This window comes from Podarcis melisellensis (assembly GCF_964234715.1).
Source record: "Podarcis melisellensis genome assembly, chromosome: 3".
Taxonomy (NCBI): Eukaryota; Metazoa; Chordata; class Lepidosauria; order Squamata; family Lacertidae; genus Podarcis; species Podarcis melisellensis.
The window spans coordinates 63,988,522-64,010,022 of NC_138530.1; the positions used below are offsets into that span (position 1 = coordinate 63,988,522).

The following is a 21,501-nucleotide window of genomic DNA, read 5'->3' on the forward strand; positions in this document are numbered from 1 at the left end:
GCAGGGGGTTGAACTGGATGACCCCTAGAGTCCCTTCCAACTCTGCGATTCTATGATTCTCCTCTCACAAAACTGACAGCAGTGTCCATCTGCTTGACAGAGGAAGGGAAGATAATCCTTGTGTACACCAGCAAGCATTCTGCCCATCAATGTACAAGAACATTTCTGGATCAAGGCCAATTTCTTTTTTCTGTGGAACTCATATTCACCATTTGTCCCTGTACTTATGATAGATAAAGGTAAAGGTACCGCTGCCCGTACGGGCCAGTCGTGTCCGACTCTAGGGTTGTGCGCCCATCTCACTAAAGAGGCCGGGGGCCAGCGCTGTCCGGAGACACTTCCGGGTCACTTGGCCAGCGTGACGAAGCTGCTCTGGCAAGCCAGCACCAGCGCAGCACACGGAAACGCCGTTTACCTTCCCGCTATAAAGCGGTACCTATTTATCTACTTGCACTTGGGGGTGCTTTCGAACTGCTAGGTGGGCAGGAGCTGGGACCGAACGATGGGAGCTCACCCGCCGCGGGGATTCGAACCACTGACCATGCGATCGGCAAGTCCTAGGCACTGAGGTTTTACCCACAGCGCCACCTGTGTCCCTGTGCACTTATGATACTATATAATTATTTAACTTTTTTTTTCCAGAGCAAAAAAAGCTAAGAAGATTAAATGACTTTCTTTTACTCAGAAAGTCTTCTGGGTTTTCCCATTCCCCTCCTGTAAAATAGAATTCTTTTGAGTTGCTGGTTTTAAAGTGGTTATGATGTGCTGATTTGTGTCTCAAATTAAACACTAGCTAAATCCAGGAATTTCATTTCAGGGTCTTCATCAGAGTAACCCAGAGTGCACACAACCACTAAAGAGAATGGGAAACCCCAAAGAGATGTGGGGCTCTGTAAGTGCCCTCCTACAATTTTTATCCATTGCATCTGCCACACTGACATCTCATTTGTGTGACATTGATATCTCATGCATGTGTGTGTGCTAGAGCACAATTTATGGTGAAAATGTAAACACAAATTAGTACATCATTCATTTCCACCATGTATGATTGAAAATGCAACATTTTAGGATGAAGGAGCCAGAGCTAGACATTCTGGAATAAATCAGGTATCAGTTGCAGAAAGTTTTCACAAAAGAAAACAGCTTTCCAAACCTGCAACTGCTGCAAAAAATGACAAATCACAAAGATCATTCACTGTGTTCTCGTTCCATCCCCATTTGTGCTAAGAGCCTTAAGACTACAGTTACCATTTGTTTTTCATTTCAAGTTTTCTCTTCCGTGAATCCAAAAGTTGACCTCTTACTCTTACCAAGTGCTGACATGTTTAAACTTTTACACAACAATAAACATGTCTTTATAGATCGACTCTTCTTGTAAGGGAACACAATAGCACAGAGACGTGGTTCAGCATGCAATCTGTACAACTTTTAGGAAATATTCATCTGCCCAGAATGTTGCTTTTTTGCTAGTTCATAGACGGAATGGATTGAAATCACATTTAATATCCTTTAGGCCACTGCTACACTTAAGCAGAACAGGTAAGGGATATAGTTCAGTACTGCAATCCAAGCGTATAGATGAATTTTCAGGTTCAATTCCTGATATCTCTAGTTAAGAAGAGGCTTTCTTTTTTGTGGGTGCTGGTGGGAAGCAGGGTGGTGGTGGTAAATACCTTGTTGTCTTAGACATCGGAGACAGAATGCTAGAGTAGATAATCCTGGGCCAAATGATCCATAATCTGATTTAATATCCTATGCCTACTTTCTGGCAAGTCCCATTCAACACTCTTCTGAGTGAGTAGGACTGGGCATCATCACACACCCATGACATAGATCAGGCAATCCAGAGTAGTGCAAATGTAAAGAGCCTGAAGGCCAGGAAGAATAAATACTTTATTGCATAAAATGCAGGGGTATGAGTTTCTGGCTTTAAGTTTAAGAAGAGTAGCTCATATGAATTGCTGAGGAAAGAGAAAAAGATTAAGACTTAAATGGGAAGGGTTTCTATCAATCACACACTATTAAGGAATATAAGCTGACCTGTGTAATTGCATCATTTGAATGTTTCAAACTAAGGATGAAATAATCATTCCTCAGATAGGTTTAATGTTACCCTTTTCAGCGATTCTGCCCAATTCAGCAACTTATGTGCATCCACAATTTCCCTATGGAAGTTGCTCCATTGACTATTGTATCTTAGACTGATAAATCTTTTCGCTGCTCATATAGGTCATACTGATATTGCAGGTCCCATGAGGATGAATGTGTCCTATGGAGAGATGGCTTCAGACCCAAGGGAAGCAACGTTACACAGAGTTTTGCCACACACACAAAAGTTTTAGTCCGGGTTTTTTTTTTAATGGGAACAAATTAACATACAAAGATCCAATAGCACACAGGAAAGCTCACATTTGTGGACTTGAGGAGGCTCTCTCTGTGTTGTGAAACTTTCCCCAATTTTCTAGGTCAGCTACTGGGAGAATGATGCCTTTGGCTAAAGTTTCTTGCTGGAAGGAAGGGTGGGGGGACAGGGCAGAAACACTGTCACTTTAGCTTTGCCAGTAGATAAATGGAAAAGTAAAGGAACCCAGATTTGATGTTATCTGTATGCTCCTTGCTCCTGCTCACCAAATAAAAAGTCTAATTCAGTGGACTGCAGTCCTCCTAGACCTATGACCCATTTCTAACCTCATCAGTTAAGATGAGAACCACTTTTAATTACCCCCCCTCTCTCGCCGTCTCTCTGACTTGCCATCATGTAGTCAAGGGACAGGGAAACTTTGGTCGTCCTGATGTTGTAGGCTAGAATTCTCATTATCCCTGACCAATGGCCATGCTGGCAAGAGGCTGAAGGGAGTTGAAGTCCAGCAACATTTGGAGAGCCACAGGTTCTCCACCCTCGAGGTAGCTATTGGGCCATTTTCTTTCTTGGAAGACCCAAACAGATCAGAAACTCTGGACAAATTCAGACATGTGTCTATCATGTGACAGAGAATCTTACCTCTGAGATTTTGGTTTGCTGCTGAAAGTTTTTTAATAAACAAATAAATAAATTAGGAACCATGAGGCTGCTGGCACAAACCACCTTACAGTTGCAACTCCATTACACCACCAGTTGAAGATGAATGACTTAAGGGACAATGTAAGAGAGTATGCTTTGGGAAGTGTGAAGCACTTAGAGCAAGAGATGGTGTGTGGAGAGAGGTAACCATGTGGAAGAGAGAATGAACTGCCATTTTATTTCCTTTCTTATTGAGCTTCACAATGAACACAAATACACAAAGTAGGTGCCACATAGAAATTAGTTGCATTTTTTTTTTACTGACAGGATTGTTTAAAAGAACTGAGGTACTTTCATGTCATTATATTTTTTCATTTAAGCTGACAATTTATTATTTCCATCAGTTTCACCTGGTAATGCTTAGGCTCCATTTCTGTGGTACATTTTGTATAGATTAACTTGCACCTCCCAGAAATTGGTAAGGAATATTTTCCTCTCACATTTACCTTCTGATGTGTCATGTGGAAACAGAAGAGATATGCAACTAGACTACACCTGCTGGTTTGAAATGCAGTATGTAAAGCTAGACTTTTGCACCCATTATATTCTACTTGTTTGACCTAGCTCTGGGTTGCTACATTTATCTCTAGGTAGCTCCAAGTCAAATGCTTATCATTTGTAAAAAAATAACACATTGCAAGGGAAAATAGTACAACAGGAACATCACTTTATGCCAAACCATATCATTGGTTAGGCTGTATGAACTCTGTATTGATTTGTAATGTTTTGTTGGTCTCTGGACCGTAATAAAGATTGTATGTATGTATATCATTGGTTCACCTAGCCCAGTAAAACTGATGAGCAGTGGCTCTGCAGATTTTCAGCCGGCACCCTTTCCCCAGTCCTATCTGAAGGTGCCATGGATCGAACCTGGAACCTTCTAAATGCAAAACGTGTGGCTTGGGATCAGATTATTTAAGAAACTGCTTCTCCGTGTATGATTATCCCACTCTGCATTCACTATTAAGATATTTTGCATGGGCCTTATAGGTTCTAAGGAAGAACACTTCTTACAAGCCATGATAGAATTGGTTACTAGAATAAATCTATCCTGGTGTGTGTGTATTTTTAAAAGAAATGCAAAGTGCATATTTTGGCGTTAACCTTGGACATTTGTAATTCTCCTTATCTTTAGAGCATAATGCTTGCTTTGCTTGTGTTTTCTTCATTGCAGATGGTTTATGGACATTAGAAAGAAAAAAAGATATGCCAGCTATGAGCATTTTGCTACATGTAATTTTTTAAAACAAAAAATAAAAGAAAAACTAACTTGCATTAAAAATAAATAAATCCCTAGAGTTAAATCCCAGAGAAACAGAATGTGATGAACTCAGATGTAGTGCTAGGCCTGAAAGAAGTCTTTCTCCTCACACACATAATAAAAAGGAAAGCTCCCCATCTATTAAATGAAAGTTGATGATCTATACTTACGGGTGCATCCTCCTTCTTCAAAGCCATAAAATCCATGAGCACAGCGGTCACACTTCTTTCCTCCAACACCTGGCTGGCAATGGCACTGTCCAGTCTCATCACAGTCAAAAGATTTGGATCCAAATGAATTACAGTTGCAAGGAACACAGCCTCTGGATGACTGTACGCCAAAGGTTCCAGGCTGTCACAGTAGACAGAGGGAAATCATTTAGCAGAAATAAAAATAGCAAGCCATGCTAAAGGAAAAAAGTGTGTGAGAAGCACTGACTCTTGAAGGGTCAATGGATGTGAATGAGCCACTTTGTTTAAGTAAGTCCTAAGAGATTAAAACAAATAGGAAGGTTCAAATCTGGCACCTCTCCTTGTAGCCCAATTTACCTAAGTTCACGCTTGAAGTCTGAAATGCATAAGTTACCAACATCTGAAATACAAAGAAAGACAACTCTGAAAGCTCCAAAGTTAATTTGAAATCTGATTCATTGGTCCTCATTAAGGAATCAGTATAGTGTAACACCAAGCATTCTAAATTCTGAATTTGGTTCTGCTCTAATGGAGCACCTTGCAAAAGCAACTTTTAATATGAACTCCCGATGTGTCTAATAACAAAGGATGAGCTAACAGAAGAGTCCTCATTTGGGCTACCACAGGGCTTTTGATTTAATGTGGCGGCTATCACTTTTCCATAGGACACATACAGCCATTATTCTGCCTTGCAGAGTTTAGCTTATGTGGCCTCTGAGGCCTTTAGATGATGTGGAGGCCAACTGTGCACATTAAAAATGAGATAGGGAAATGCCTCTCTTCCCCTCTCCGCAGACGACGTCCCTCCTTGCAATGCTGCTGTATGGCATAGAACGGCAAAGATTTTCTGTTAAACCTGTATCACCATGAACCTGTATTAGCAGCAACTATTAGTGCAACATCATTGATCCAAGCATGCTCACAAATCCCAATTTGTGCCTTTGGAATATTTTGTAGGGCTCAACCATTGGAAAGTCCTGGCCTAAATTCAGCCCCATAAGTCTACCAGTTAAACGAGAGGTCCTTGGTCCACCAACCCTGCCTGTTCAGAAAGTACCTCAGAGCAAGGTTCTGTTCAATACATAAGTTTCAGTTATCCCTACTTCAGCATGGGATCAGCGGGCCTTGCTCAGATTACAGGCACAGAGGCTGAAGTTGCTTCCCTATGCAAAGCCAAGTAACAGCAATAAGCATGCAATTTATCCACCATTTCACCACTGTATATTATGACTAGTACTATAGCATCGTATCTCTCATTAAGAACAGAAAGGAATGCCTCAACTCATGCAATTAAACCAGCAAGCACCCGCCCTCTAAATCACCAGTTTCATAGGAAAAGTAAATCCTGTTTATAAGGGGGAAAGGCAGAAAATCAAATTCCATTTTAGATAAAATTGTCTGCTTAACCTACAATTAACTTAAGAAGTTGGGTCAGTGGCTGCAGTGCACCAGTGAGGAGAACTACAACTTCACATATAAAATTATGCTTTGTTAACTATTTTCTTACTGAAATGTTGAATTATCTAGTAAATGTGATACATTTCGTGTTAATTACTATGCACTGAATTCAACTAACTGGTACCACTGTAAGTAACTCTGTATAGAGAGTTACCTGAGAACATTACTTTAGGTGAATTCAAGTAATCACAATAACTTAGGTTACGTGGGTTACTAATATTATCCAAGTTCCTTTGTAACTTGATTCTTACTTATCTGAAAAGTCAGCATTCAAAATTTATTTTTTTCTCAGATATCCCCCTCATTAATGACCTCAATTGCCTGATGCATCACACTGCAATAGCATGGGTCCTGAACCTCAACTAAATCCCAGGAATTTCAATGGGATTTATTCTCTAGCGCATATTGTACCAGACAATGTTTTGATGTTGAGAGAACACTGACTGTTTTCTAAATGGTTTGCTTCTACTGCATTGTTAGTGTAACACAACACAGACACATGCTAGAATGCAATGCATGCTGTACATGGTCTTTTTGATTACCAAAGAGGCAGGTTTGAAAGCACCTCTCGGGCACCCACTTGCACTGGAGTAGCCCCATCTCTGATGAGGTGCTCTGATTTGCTGAGCCGGTAATGGGTTTTCCTTCTGGATATACACCTGTCTGCTCAGCTCACATCGTTTACCAGTGAATCCTGATTTACAGATACATCTCCCTGACACATCACAGTTTAGTGACATGGATCCTAGAGGATTGCATCCACATGGTATACAGAATTGCTTTTCTGGAACCCAAACATAACCAGGCTTTTGAAGAGAAAGAGAGGGAAAACAAGTTAGAAAACAAAGGTACAAGAAAAGGTTAGAAGAGAGAGAAAGAGCAAGAAGTCTATTATAAATATTTGTACACCAAACAATTTGGTTTTCTTAGTGTACATATTGAATTAAACTGAACCAACTAAAGATTACATAAATTCAATGGCCTTTTGTTTTATACTTAAAACTATCATATGCACATCTTATAAAGTCCAGTAAGCTTTGCTCTAAACTACAACCGATAATGCTCCAGTAATGTAAACACATCTGTATCTAGTAAATGAGCTAATGCCAAACATGATCATGATGGGGGTTGAATCCAATTGTGCTCCTTCGCTCATGCAAGAACTTTTGACCCAGTGGTCACCTCTGCCAATGTAAGGGAGTGGCAATTTCCACCAACTCCATCTCACCCTGCAGCCCGTTGCACCCCTGAAAATCTGTTTCAGAAGGTTGGGGGACCCTCCAGAAGAGGCACAGAGGGTGACAGTGGGTAGAAAGAACTGACAAAAATTGGTTTCCTTCTGTTGGATTAAAAAGCCATTAAAAATGGAATTCTACCCTGAGAGTGCTATTGAGATGATCATGTTACTTTTCAAATCCCAGTTTTTTACTGTTGACATTTTTTTTCTAGCTCTCTTAATGGCTTCGTATTGTAATTTCCCCCATAGAAAGTTAAAGTGCTCTAATGAAACATTCACACAGGAGAGAAGTAAAATAATCTTTCAGGAGAAGCCTTTGAAGTTCCACAGATCACCACAACACAGAATCACTTTCCTATTTTTCTGGACAGCCTTACCCATTTATTGGGCCAACCTGTTTCACTCATTTCAAATTGTTCATTTCAAATGCTTCGAAGTTTTGCTTTATTGTTGTAAACACAGACATAATCATTGTGATCAAGGTGTGAGATGAGTGGTCAGAAAACAGATAACCAACCTAACCTCTTTTTTAAAAAACTAAAGCAAATGGACATTGAGCCCACAATTGCACTGAATGGTAATTCTAGAAGCCAAGAGGGTTGTTCTTTATGTTTTCTTTCTGAGAGACCTGTCTGTAATTTGTTTATAAAATTCAAAAAAACAAACATGTGAATCATGATGCAACAATGCAAAAAGGGGGTGTTCCGCCCATTTTCTTTCTTTTTTCATGTCAAATATTATGTCAGTTTTTATTGTTTGTTTTGCAAAGAACTACAATGTTCCTTTATATACATAAAAAGATATTAACTATTCATGGTGTACATTTATTTTCTTTGACTTAAATTTTAAAAGGGGATAGATTCTGTGCACCACAAACAACATGTTCCAATTAGCACCAATAATGATTCCAGAAAGCCTTAGAAATAAATTCTGAGAAACGTATCAAAGGCAGTTAGCATCCTTAGTTCTAAGCCCAAAACCACCCTCAACATTTTATTTGAACAACAACAAAAAAGAGTCATTATAATATACACAACACATAGAAAGGGGAGGGAAAGCAATAAGGATGGATCAGTTTTTATGGCTTACCTTACACTCATCACATCTACGACCCACCACGTTGGGTCTGCAGTCACACTGCCCAGTCTTAGAGTTGCAAGTCTCTGAAAATGAGCCATTGAGATGGCAACGACAAGCTACACAGAAATAAGAAAGGGTGTCATAATGTAATGCATGCTGGCACGCTATGATATGTACATGAAACAAAATGAACTCCACTTTTATTGTGTGTGTGTGTGTGTGTGTGTGTATGGGCGCGTGCGCGTGCGCGTGCGCGCACACACACACACACTCACTAACTCTGTTCTTGGTCTACAATTAACCACACAAGAGAAAGATGAGTGCCACTGCCCTCTCCCATTTTTAATTGACTCAGAACCATGCAACTTGAACCCTGCCATGAGCGCACAATCCTGATTAGGTCGCTGATGACTTCTTCTGTATTTAATGGCAGATGCCAGGCTACACATTCTACATGAAAAAGTCATTGCCTGCACAGATAATGGAATTCTAGTACCAGATTATGTGACTTTTGATCACAGGAGAATTTTAATAATATAAATACACCCCTGGGAAAGCCACGCAATGCTGTGGCCCAGTAATCCCTGCAATGGATTACTCCAAGGACACACCACATGGGTTTCAATGCACATCCATCCAGTATTTCCTTTGGCCACTTCCTACTGGGTAGTGGGTGCCTCTCCCTCCAGACAGTCTTTACTTTTTTTAATCTGCCTTGAAGACCATGCAGCTTTCAGCTGTATGAATCTTGTGGTGTTTCCATAATTAAAAGCCAGTTGTGAAATAATGGACAAAAAGATCTGGGCTACTGGTTTGATACTTTCATTTTACATTTTTATTTCTTAAAAATAATGTTTAGGAATAACAGGGCTGGTGACAAAACTGAGCTGCCAATTGAATCGACTAATGTAAATGACCCCAGCAGGAAGGAAAGAAGAGAAAGGGAGGGGAAAAACCACAGTATTTTGAGAGCAAGACTCTTGCTTTGCAAGTTTTCAATCACGAAGTTGATTCTTTAATGAAAAGGAGAAATTGAAAGCAACAAAGCATAGGCACAGTCCCTCTGATTTCACAGCTTCAGGGCAAACTTCATGGAAGCCTGCCCAAGAAATATGCAAAAAAGAAAGCCTAGTCGTAATAGGAGGAGAAATAAATTTGCAGTAACTGCAAGCACAAGAACATTAATATACTGAGAAGTTCTACTATGAACTCAGCTAATGACAAAAAGCAAATAATGTAAATATACATTAAAAAGCTATCTATTTTAATGTTTTTTTTGTATATATTGTATGTTTTCGCTCCACACAGAGCCTCCTATACAGCTGTCTCTGTAGAGGAAATGTTCAAAGTTTCAGCCATGTCAATGCCTCAAGGAAAGAAGCACAGCAATGGGAGTTTCAATTCTGCTCATAGTTTGATTTTTCAAATCCGCTGCTTTTTAAATGACAGACTTAAAGAGCAAGTCACGAGGCACCGCACCAATGAATTATTAATAAACTCCAATGCAGCTGCTGAAATTGGAACCTGTAAAAATCCCACATGTGCAGAAGTGGTGTTGGTGGGGAAATCTTATGAAAATCTTATTAGTGCAAGAGACGGAATTGATCCACAGAAGACTCTACCTAGATGGAAGACAAGGAGTGGCTATGTTTGCATGGCATTGTATTGCCTTGGAGATCCATGGATGAGCTGGTTGAAAATTATATTTAATGCTGCCAGGGGATTCTTTGTAGATCAGATGCTCTGTGCCAAGTGGTCAGCTGGGGATTAACTGTGTTATGAATATGGTTGGTGAGAACGGGTAAAGGTGAGGTGCCAAGGATGTGTTTTGGGAGATGCTACTGCAGAAGGAAGTGTTAGCATAGCTTCCATCTCAGTTATCTTGCTTAGCCAATAATGCCTTAACACACGGAATTGCTATCGTATTTTTGTACAGTATTTGCTTTTTACTTGTAGTGTTCCTTTTAAAAGGATATGTTGTTTCAATTTTCCTCCAAAAAATTTTCAAATTAATTTTCCAAATTATTACAAATCAAGCCAAATTACTTTAATTTAATACAATTTTTAAAAAACAGCTTTCCCGCTCCGGTTCTGAACATATGATAAATTTTAATTATGCTACTTTAAACCATGGACATTTATTGCACTTTTGTATTTGATATTCATTTGCAAAGTTCTGTTCTTTGCAATGTTGTACTTGATATTTTAAGATTCACTGTAAACCGGTAAAGAAATTATCTAAATCAGCGATTCCCAAACTCCCCTGCAATGGATCTCTCAAAAACTGCTAATGGCTTTAGCAGACCACTGATTTATTAATTTTTTCTGCTTATTGTAGGAATTGTGATGTGCTGTGCTAGATGCTGTATTATTTTTAATTACATTTCTATTGCTTCTTTTGTTTCTTACGTTGTATTACAATTTGAATTCTCCAGAATTTTATAGAACTCAAATGGTAAGTGTTCTTCACAGACCTGCTGTGAACCACCTGAATAAAGCTTGTGGACCACTGGTAGTCCACAGACCAGGGTGGGAACCCTCAATCTAAATACAGTCGTACCTCGGATCCTGAATACCTTGGTACTCGGATGTTTTGGCTCCCGAACGCCGCAAACCTGGAATGAGTGTTCTGATTTGTGAACGTTCTTTGGAACCCGAACATCTGACAGGGCCTCCGCAGTTTCCGATTGGCTGCAGGAGGTTCCTGCAGCCAATCAGAAGCTGTGCTTTGATTTCCAAACATTTTGGAAGTTGAGCGGACTTCTGGAACGGATTCCATTTGACTTCCAAGGTACAGCTGTAAATTAAATACATAGATAAATAAATAAAAGAAATATATCTCCTACCTTTACACCAAATGAGTCACTCAATGGGAACAACAAAGCAGTACTATTGCACAATCTCTTTTTAAAAACCAGTGGTGACATCCTTCTGATTAGTCACGCACTGTGACAGACACTGAACATAAGGCAGGCATCCCCAAACTTGGCCCTCCAGTTGTTTTGGGACTACAATTCCCATCATCCCTGACCACTGGTCCTGTAGCTAGGAATGATGGGAGTTGTAGTCCCAAAACATCTGGAGGGCCGAGTCTGAGGATGCCTGACATAAGGGCAGAAGAAATATGCAAAAGGAGTTGGCAAGAAATGGGCAGCCTTTACCTTCATTTCCTCCTCAATATGCTTAATGCAACCTTGTGTCAACCTGCTACAAGGTAAAAAGAAAGGTTCTCCTAAACCCCAAACCTGTAGCCAGCTTGACTAGGGGGAGAATGGGAAGAATAGAAGGCTGCTGCATGTGCCTGTGTGCCTATGACAAGATCATCATTGTGATGTGCATTTTCTTCCTCCTGCTCCGCATAATTGGTTGCCGCTGACAGGGGAGAGAAACACTTAGCCAAATGGTGTCATGACATGAGGCTAGCTATATTCAATCTTATGAAGAGGGCAAGCTCAACACAGTGCTGTTATTTTCATACCCTTGTTTATCATCATCTCATTTAGTCTGGCCTAGGAAAGCAGAAGTGGCAGGGAAGAATTCTGCGGTTCCTCTCCAGGGTTCCTAGTTTTTATTCTCCTATAGCCGGCAATTCGAAATGAGACTGGTAAGGAAGCAAGCCCTGTCCAGAGATGAAGGAAGGCATCACAAGCCATAACGGGGACAACAGGACACCCTCATAAAGTTGATTTTCCGCAAGGGTAAAAATGGGTCCCACAACGTCATCATGACAACCCAACTGTCAAAACAGCTCACTTATCAAACGTGTGGCAGGGTGAATGGACTGGATCCAGTTCTCCACCCTTGGTATAATATGAAGTTCAGATGAAAAAAGGGTGCTGGTGGCACCTGCCCTCTTTTAATATGTAAAATGCTGTGTGCAAGTGATAGAACCACTAAAAGAAAGAAAGAAAGAAAGAAAGAAAGAAAGAAAGAAAGAAAGAAAGAAAGAAAGAAAGAAAGAAAGAAAGAAAGACCCTGAATCTAGATAGCAAATAAGGAAATCTGAAGTAACCGCATTTTGGATAATGTGACACTCACTGTACGTAATACCATGAAAATAAATGCATGTCCTATTTGACAGACCGTCATGTGCTATGCCCATAGGGAATGAATGCATTCTGACAGGAGAAGCAGGATTCCAAGACTTACGTTGACAGTTCTTTACATCAACAGCATCTCCGAAATACCCATCAGCACACTTCTCACAGTATTGGCCTGTTGTACCTGGCTTACATATCAGACAAGCTCCAGACAAGCTGTCACAGCTGCCAGGAATGGAGAAGTCGAGGTTGTCATTACACTGGCAAGGCTGGCACGATCCCCCTGGTTTTAAAGGTTGTCCAAAATATCCTTCTGCACACCTATGGCGACAGACATAACATCTTAAAGTATTTACATTGACCTGTTGGCTTTTTAAAAAAAATAACATTGTTTACAGCTCTGTTGCCTTACGAATCACTAAAGACAGCTTTATTTTCTCTCAAGTGTTTCTCAGAGTTTCCCTTCCCACCCACCATTCCCATCGTTTTTTTTCAGTTTCCTTAACAGCACTGAAGATTCATTACTAGCTGAAATCCTGCCAGCTCCACCAGTTATTAGATTTCAGGGAGGGGGGACCGCAGAAGAGCAGGGAGGGGGCGGGAGCTGGTCACTGGGACTGAAGATGAGAAAAAGCATAATAAGAAACCTGTCTGTTACCACTCCAGTGGAAATCAGATTCATGTGGAGAACCCTTTATGATACAGCCCATCATGTGCAAGTATACAAGAAAGAAACTCAACTGTGCCAGCTAACCAGCAAATCTGATATACTCCGCCATGCAACATAAAGGGTCTGGTTGAGAAAGGAAAACCAAAAAACCCATGCAAATTGACAATGAAATAAACTGTATGCATAACAAGGGGTGGGAGCACACATGCTAACACAAGAAACCTTTGATTTCACCCCAGGTGGTGGATCTTCAGCATAAGACTGCATCCTTAGAAATAGTTGTTAAACTGGGTGAAATTGTATTATAGAGGTTTTGTTGCCCCTCTGCTCCATCAGCCTGTGCTTACAGTGGCCAACCAGATGCCTGTGGGAAACCCTCAAGTAGGATCTGACCACAAGAGAACTCTTCTCCGCTGCAGTTTCCAGCAGCTGTCATGCAGAAGCATTACTGCCTCCAACCATCATGGCTAGTAGCCACTGATAGCTCTCTCCTCCATGAATTTGTCTAATAGCCTTTTAAACCCAACTAAGTTGGTGGCCTCCAACGTGTCCAGTGGGAGCATAGTTCCATAGTTTAACTATGTGCTGCATGGAAAAGTCCTTTCTTTTATCTGTCCTGATTCTTCCAACATTCAGCTTCACCGGATGTCCACGAGTTCTAGTGTTATGAGGGACGCAGGTGGTGCTGTGGTCTAAACCATGGAGCCTCTTGGGCTTGCTGATTGGAAGGGTGGTGGTTCGAATCCAGGCAACGGGGTGAGCTCCTGTTGCTCTGTCCCAGCTTCTGCCAATTTAGCAGTTTGAAAGCATATTTAACTTTTACCTAGTGTTATGAGAGACCAATAAAAACTTTTCACTATCCCCTTTCTCCATGCCATGCATAATTTTATAAACTTGTATCATGTTGCCTCTTACTTGCCTTTTCTCTAAAATTCCCTAAAGCATCTGAGCTAGCAACTCTTAAGTAAGTGGATGGCAGACTAGATGCTAGTTTTCCTTGGTTTGACTAAGCAGGCCTAGTCTGTTCATGAACTACATGGAACCTGTAGAACGAAGGGCCTCATATGGCCAGTCCAATGCAATTTCTGCAAGTATGCTGAGATAATACAGATGGCTCCTTCAATTGCTAATAATTTTCGCCTTCGCTTATCAGGGTTCATTTCTTTTGCTCTGCCCATCCTCTTTCATTTAAGCTTTTGTCTTGTATCGGATAATGCCAGCAGAAATGTACAAAGCCAGTCATAAGAAGAACACCCAGAGGATTTGTGACTACTGATGTGCTAATCATAAATAACCCTTCTACTAATGACAATCCACTTTGATCACTCCTCTCCCTCCCTGCCCCAATTCTCATCATTTCAGACTCTGCTAATTAAAGTTAACATAAACCTTGGTCTCCTGGCCTTTTCCAAGTGTTCTGGAACCACATTCTACTGATGTGTCTTGTGATGAATCCCAAATAGCTTTCAAAAGCACTGATTGCTGGGGTGGGGGAGGGCAGGGAGAAGTGACCCTAATCCTGTTTTGTCTGCCTTTTGCTTCCTTTTTCCTTCTCTGAATTTCCTGGTAAACCCTTAATGTTGTCTACTTTATAGCTCCATATGTTTCCTTTAGGAATTCTTCCACTTCACTTACTCTCTTCTGATCCAATGGGCTGTGCTCATGAGAACCGGCACAAAGGAGGAACGAGTCATGTGTAACATTGATATCTTATATTAACAGGGAAGTCGTATCTTTAAACACAACAACAACAGTGCCGAATGGCTATAAGGAAAAGCAACAGAGGAAGAAAAATGCAGATATTATTATTATTATTATTATTATTATTATTATTATTATTATCTGCAAACATGACATGAAGGCTGGTAACATCAACCCCGCCATGTGGGAATCCCTTGCAGACGACTGCAGTGCCTGGAGACAGGCCATAAAGTCATGTATCCATAGCAGTGACCTGAGGAGAATTGACCGCTGGGAGGAGTGCAGAGAGAAGAAATGCTTTGGTGCATCTGTAGCTGCACAACTGGGTGCCTTAATCTGCCTCAGCTGCAACAAACATGTCTCTTCCTCATCGGTCTCTACAGCCACAGCAGGCGCTGTAACCTTCCAACTGCTAGACCTCACCCACAAAGGCACACTCCTCCATTGTCTCCCTAAACAGTTGGATGCCAGCATCATTATTGTTGGAAAAGCTTTTTTGGGGGGTGGGGAAGGACATTCTTGTCCCTCTTAGATGTAGCTATAAACTAGAGTAATATCCTCCACATCTAGCTGGCAGGCACATATAAGCCTTTTTCTCCCTAGGGTACATCCATTCAAATTGCAGGATGGATGGAATCACAGAGCATCAGATTATGCTATTCAACCTGAACAACTTGTAGAATAGCAGTATGAATGAGAGAAAATCATTAACACTGTGTATACATACATGCCAATTTTTGAAACAACTGAACAGCAGTCATTTGTGTAGGAATTGGGAGGGGGAGTTGTTAGCCCAAGGGTGTTCTTCATACTTAGTTTTTTGGGAAAGCCTGCAGCTTAACTAAAGCTACAGAACTGTATCTGTACACTTCTCCGAGTGGTTCATGAATCCTGAATTATTATATTTTTTAAAGTAAGGAACATAAAGTCAAATGACAATTTTGACCCATTGTAAAGGTTGTTTTTGAACTCTTTGTCATGAATATAGAAGCAATCAGATTATGTTGCTTCTAGCTTCCTGTCACTCTCATTCCCCATTTTCTTCTATCTCTCCCTTTGTAGGGTTATTTCAGAATGCCCCCTTCTTACTCACTACTAAGGTAACATTATCAAAATGTCTTGCTGCTTGTCTCCGCCCCCCCTCAACTGCTGCCTGTTCCTTTCTGAATGAATCTCTAGGCTTAGTCCTTTCCTTTGAGGCTCTGAATTTGAGGGTCACTTTTCTTGCTGAACACGTGTTGGCCCACAAATGCCCAACTCATCTTCAGTCCTCAGATGTGCTTGTTGAGAGAGAGAAGATGGTGAGATGGGAAATAAAGAGAGAGATAAGAATTGAATTTTGCCAAAGGCAGAGAGACAGAGAGCCTCAAAAGCAAGGATTAGGGCACAAAATTGAAAGCAACAAAGGGACAGTTGAGAGATTTAAAGAAAGGAATGATGCTATCTTAGAAAGCAGAAGCATTTTAAATGTATGGAAAAAGAGAAAGCAGAAGGAATGGAACAGCAAAGAAAGTGACTGCTAGAACACTAGAGCAAAAGGAGTACAGAATGGGCAAGTGTGTGTTTTTTTAGCAATGGGGGCCGATGCAAAAAATGAAAAAGGAACTTGGTAATGACCAATCCAACAAAACAAACAGAAATGCAGCCCAGAACTCGATCTGCATATAAATAAATGGAACAATGTTCTTGATAACAACAAAAATCCTATAAAGTATTCTTAATTTGCTAGCATTCTAAATACACAAAAGGAGATTTATTGCCAACTCTAGGAGTGAGAAATCATGGGTGGTTGCTGCAAGACAAAACTGAAAATAGAAGACGTCAGGGTAATTTTAAAGCAGTTAATTTAATAGCAAAATGACTCAGAGCTGCGCCCCCAAGCTAAAAAAGAAAGATGGGATTCCATGCAAATTCCTGAAGTCATTACTCATTCATATATGATAGTATATAAAGACAGCTTTCAAAATGCTGGCATGTTGTTGTTGTTTTCATAACCAATGGCTCGGTGCATTATTGTGCAACTTGTGACAATTAAAACAGACACACACTTATTCAAATTCCTTCCTTGTTGCTAATCTATGGACTACCCTCCACTCAAGAAATACTACTTGTTGCTTATGGGACTTGTCAGTGACCCCCTACATTGACAAACTGTCACAGAAGTACTCTTCGGCTGATTTGTTCTTGCATTCATTAACTCCACAGCCCTCAGGTTTGAGAGGAGGGTGATGACTTGCCAGCGAGACAGGAAAAGATAGACAGAAATAGCACTCAGCAGCAACAGCCATAGTGATAAGCGGGTGAATGCCTAAGCCTTCTTTTGGCAGGTGCTTTTAGCCAAATATAACACCAAATGAATGTACAAAGAAAGTGTGGGCTTGGTATTTGTTCTGAGCCTTCTGCTTTGACTTTTAATGTTAACGAAGCATATGGCTAAATGGCTGCATTTTCTAAGATCAATCTCAAAAGTCTTTAATTGAAAGGAACATTCTACATTTGGAACCTCCCCCACTCCTTTTACACATGCCATACATTCTCCTGAGGCTTTGCAAATTGCTGACTGCTTGCCATGTATGCTTAGTACATGAGCTGTATTCTTCTTTCCAAATGTCAGTTCTTCCACATTTTAAGGTTCAGAGGATGAAAGAACCTGGGTTTTCTAACTAGAAATAATGAGCCGTAGACTTTCAGTACAACCCCCGCCCCCCACCCAATGACTGGGTTTTCTTTCATATTGGGGAATGTCTTCAGTGATGTCATTCAGGAATGGCAATATTGAATGTAGGTCAGAATGATGAACAGTTAGAGCACTTTGGAGGGTGTAGCCATATAACCCAATGAATTGGGCAGTAGCCAACATGTTAAACATTCCAGCTTCCATCACACCAAGGTAGTGGTAATCAATAATATTAACAGGATTTGTTGGGCCCAGCAAACTGTCTGGATAGAAAATTACTTCAAAACACCACTTTTGAGACCTTGAGCTCCCTCACTGGTGAAAAGCAAGATAATTATAAGCATAAGAAAAAAAAGAAAAAATGGTATTTAAGATGTGATATTAACTTTGCATTGTTTTCATTATGTTCTCACTTCCTATAGTGACAGCAAGTACAAGGAAAAGAAGTAGTCTTGAGGTGCGGTGGCAACTCGTCTCAAAGTGGGCACATCTCAAAGATATTTTCAACCTTACAAAAAGAATCTGAAAAATTCATGGCTGCAATCTTTCTTTGGATGCCAGCTGCTAAGTGTTGTTTGCTTCCAGTGATTACAGAATAAAGTGGCTTTATAAAGAGCCAGTGTGGTGTAGTGGTTAAGAGCGGTAGTCTCCTAATCTGGGGAACCGGGTTCGCGTCTCCGCTCCTCCACATGCAGCTGCTGGGTGACCTTGGGCCAGTCACACTTCTCTGAAGTCTCTCAGCCCCACTCACCCCACAGAGTGTTTGTTGTGGGGGAGGAAGGGAAAGGAGAATGTTAGCCGCTTTGAGACTCCTGAAGGGGAGTGAAAGGCGGGATATCAAATCCAAACTCTTCTTCTTCTTTTATTAGGGGTAACTCCAGAAAAACTAGTTTGGGAAAGTCAAAGGTAGGCAAAGACCATTATGAAGGGTGCAAGGTTTTATTCTGTGCTGTATATGACCTTCATATACTGGGAAGTATTTTGGGGAACACTACCAACCTCAGTAACATTTTGAGTTATCCCTGCCTTTCATGGACTTTCAATTTACACTCATTTTTTGGTTGTTGTTGTGTCTCAAATCAAACTTTCCAGAACAACAGGGCAAAGTGAAGGGTTGTAGCTTAGTTGTAGAGCACATAGTTTGCATGCAGAAGATACTAGGTTCAACACCCAGTGTCTCCAGACACTTTATTGTAATCAATAAAGTTGTGGCCTAGTTCAACCCAAGACCAGTCTCCTGTGTTCATTCTTGTGGCCCTCCCTTCACCTGATGCAGCCATTAAGTGCCTGTGCTGGCAAAGCCTTCTGCCCCCATACCTTAAAGAGCCAATGCAAGTCACTGCAGACAAGAACAATCTAGAAGGATCAGTAGTCAGATTCAGCATAAGCCTGTTTCTTAGCTGAGGATATGCAACACAAGATACTGAATTTCATCAAACATGGGATTCTCCTAGGGAAAGACTGATCATATACCCAATTTCTACATTTGTCCACCCCCAACCACTTTGGAAACAGCGTGCCTGTATCACGTTGCAGGAGAACAAAAACAGCCCCTCTGAAATATTTTTAACACTGCAACTGTATTCATAGCCCAGTAATTTCACATGCTAAATAGCCAAATTCAGAGGAGAATTAGAAGCAGCAAAGTCTGAAAATATGAGTTTTAAAGTAGTTGAGACAAATAAATCTAGCTTCCACAATTATATTGTTTGGCTCAGCGTTAGGAGATGAAATAGCATTTCACTGAATAACTGATTAAATACACCCTCAATATTCGAGCCAAATTAGGAACACACAAAAATAACAACGGAAACTAACAGGTGCACAAAAATCCATCAAAAAGAATCCCACCAAGTAATACTACTTCTATGGAAAATACTTTGTTTGTAGCTTAATGTTTATCTAAAGCATTAAATAGAAACAATTTTCGCAGGCCTATTGAGCAGAGAACAAATCTGCTGGACAAATGTGGAAGAGACAATGGAAATTCTCATTTAAATAGGAATCTTGTATGACATCACCACCCCACAATTCTGACTCTGGGTGCATATGGATGCTTGAATACATAGAGGCTTGGAAAAGAACCATGAAATGAAGTTCTGTTAGACAAAGACGATAAAATCCTGTATGGCGCTTACCTCTCACAGCGTGAGCCAGCATACCCAGGGGGGCATTCGTCACATATTAATCCACGACTCTGATCCAAATGACATGTTGGGCTAAAACTTTGTTGTTGATGAAGGGCCAGAAGAGGGACACAGAGGAAAGATAAAAAGACATTCATTAGCAGCATAGTTGCTGTCCTTCCTCAGAGAGCGCTGCTTTTACAGGGAAAGTCCTTCTGGTCTCACACATGGAGCTTAGGTTTGGCTCCAGCCGGTAGAGTTTGGAATGACTCTGCTATTTCTGCCGACACTGAATATAGCTCGAACGGGTGGCAGCATCCAAATGACATGTTGTTATGGGACTTTAGTCTATCAATGAGTCGCTACACCATTTAAAAGCAGGAATGTACAGCTGCTTGTCTGAGCCCTCCAGGGCCTGGCAATGCGCTCTATCCCAGACTTTTTCCCCAAGTTAAATCTCACTGCAGCTAACGGACAATTGACTGGAAAGCTCAGTAAACTCGACTTACATGAATAGTGGAATAAAACTGCCGCATTAAAAAACAGGGAAGGGGAAACTTTGTGGTGATGTTTCTCATGGTACGTCAAGATCAATGAATGGTGATGACTTACACGATATTCTTTGGTATTCAGAATCAAGAGTGGCAACCTTTGTAGATATTTTCCATCCTTGATTTCTAACCTCCATGACTAAAGGTTAGGATCCTAATACAACTGAAAAGAACCAGAGCTACATGAAATTCTTTAAACTTGAGGAAGACCTGTAACCTCATGTATGTAGCTTTAATCATTGCAATAGCAATTATTTAGTAATTGCAATAGCAAATGACAATTTCCTATCATTCCTCTTTCTTTCTTTCTTTCTTTCTTTCTTTCTTTCTTTCTTTCTTTCTTTCTTTCTTTCTTTCTTTCTTTCTTTCTTTCTTTCTTTCTTTCTTTCTTTCTTTCTTTCTTTCTTTCTTTCTTTCTTTCTTTCTTTCTTTCTTTCTTTCTTTCTTCTATTTCTTTTTACAGATACATTATAAATGATAGTTAAATTTCTCAGCAACCAATCATTTGCATGCTTACAAATCCTCTGATAGTATTTTACTCTAGCTGTGTCCCTCTGCCTTCCAGCATTTTGTTTTCTGAGTTTCCCCTGTTTGAGAATCTGATTGACACAATGTAATGAGGTAATCTGCTGGCACACTGGAAGACACAGGCAGTTTGAAACAACAGGATATCTGTCACTCCACTATTTTAAAGAGATAAGTCCTCAATTATTCTTCTTTTTATTTCGCTTAGAGGTTTGTGTGCACTACATAGCCATTCAATTTGCCAAACAACCCAGCAGTAGACCGGCAGCCTTAGGACAAAGCCTTGGCTTAATATGGGTATAGTGGTGAAATAAATATAAACAAGCATTGATTACAGTCATTTCTTCATTTTGTGATGAAACTTTGCAGTATTGTGTCCTATGGATTGTCACGTAATCAAAACTATGCCATATTTTTTTAAGGAAGTGGGGATCTGTGAAATTAGCAAAAGAGCTCAATAGCAGTCAATTTTCTGAATCTGATGGATTGATTCTGACACCTACTCAGGCTGCACTTATATTTCATATACACCCTTGCTGAGGTAGGGGGTGGGGGAACACTTCCATTCGGCCTTTCATTCAGCCTGCTTACTAATAGGGTGTAGATACCACCAACAAACTTATTTGAAGGTATACTCAGTACTCAGTTGCAGGGGCATAGCGTAGGGAGGGCCAGGGAGGCTGTAACTCCTGCCCTGCTTGCCACCAGGGGTTTCTGGGCCCCGGAGTCTGGTCTTGCCACCACAACCCCGGTTCCCTTGCCAAGGGCCATGTCAGCTGGCTAGGCTCCCTCTTGGTGCAGACGGGGGGGGGGGGGGCAGGCAGTTCAGCACAGCCCCGTGAACCCTCTGTGCCCCACGCCCGTCCAGCGGCGGCAAGGGTTTGGCTGGCACGGCGGGTTTTGTTCCCTCTCCACATCCAGCC

At 40.8% G+C, this 21,501-nt stretch overlaps 1 protein-coding gene across 7 annotated transcripts in view; it reads right to left on the minus strand.

The window, feature by feature from the left end:
- The window catches only part of LAMA2 (laminin subunit alpha 2), a 360,258-nt gene that overhangs the window by 125,348 nt on the left and 213,409 nt on the right, over positions 1-21,501 (minus strand). For 4 of the 7 annotated variants that reach the window (XM_081907017.1, XM_081907018.1, XM_081907016.1 and 1 more), the window contains 5 exons: positions 19,515-19,601; positions 12,438-12,649; positions 8,298-8,404; positions 6,514-6,777; positions 4,493-4,673 (listed from right to left, as the gene is read on the minus strand). In XM_081907017.1, coding sequence (XP_081763143.1) covers positions 4,493-4,673; positions 6,514-6,777; positions 8,298-8,404; positions 12,438-12,649; positions 19,515-19,601 — 851 coding nt within the window. The remainder of the gene's footprint in view (positions 1-4,492; positions 4,674-6,513; positions 6,778-8,297; positions 8,405-12,437; positions 12,650-19,514; positions 19,602-21,501) is intronic. The other 3 variants (XM_081907021.1, XM_081907020.1, XM_081907019.1) reach the window with 1 other exon arrangement.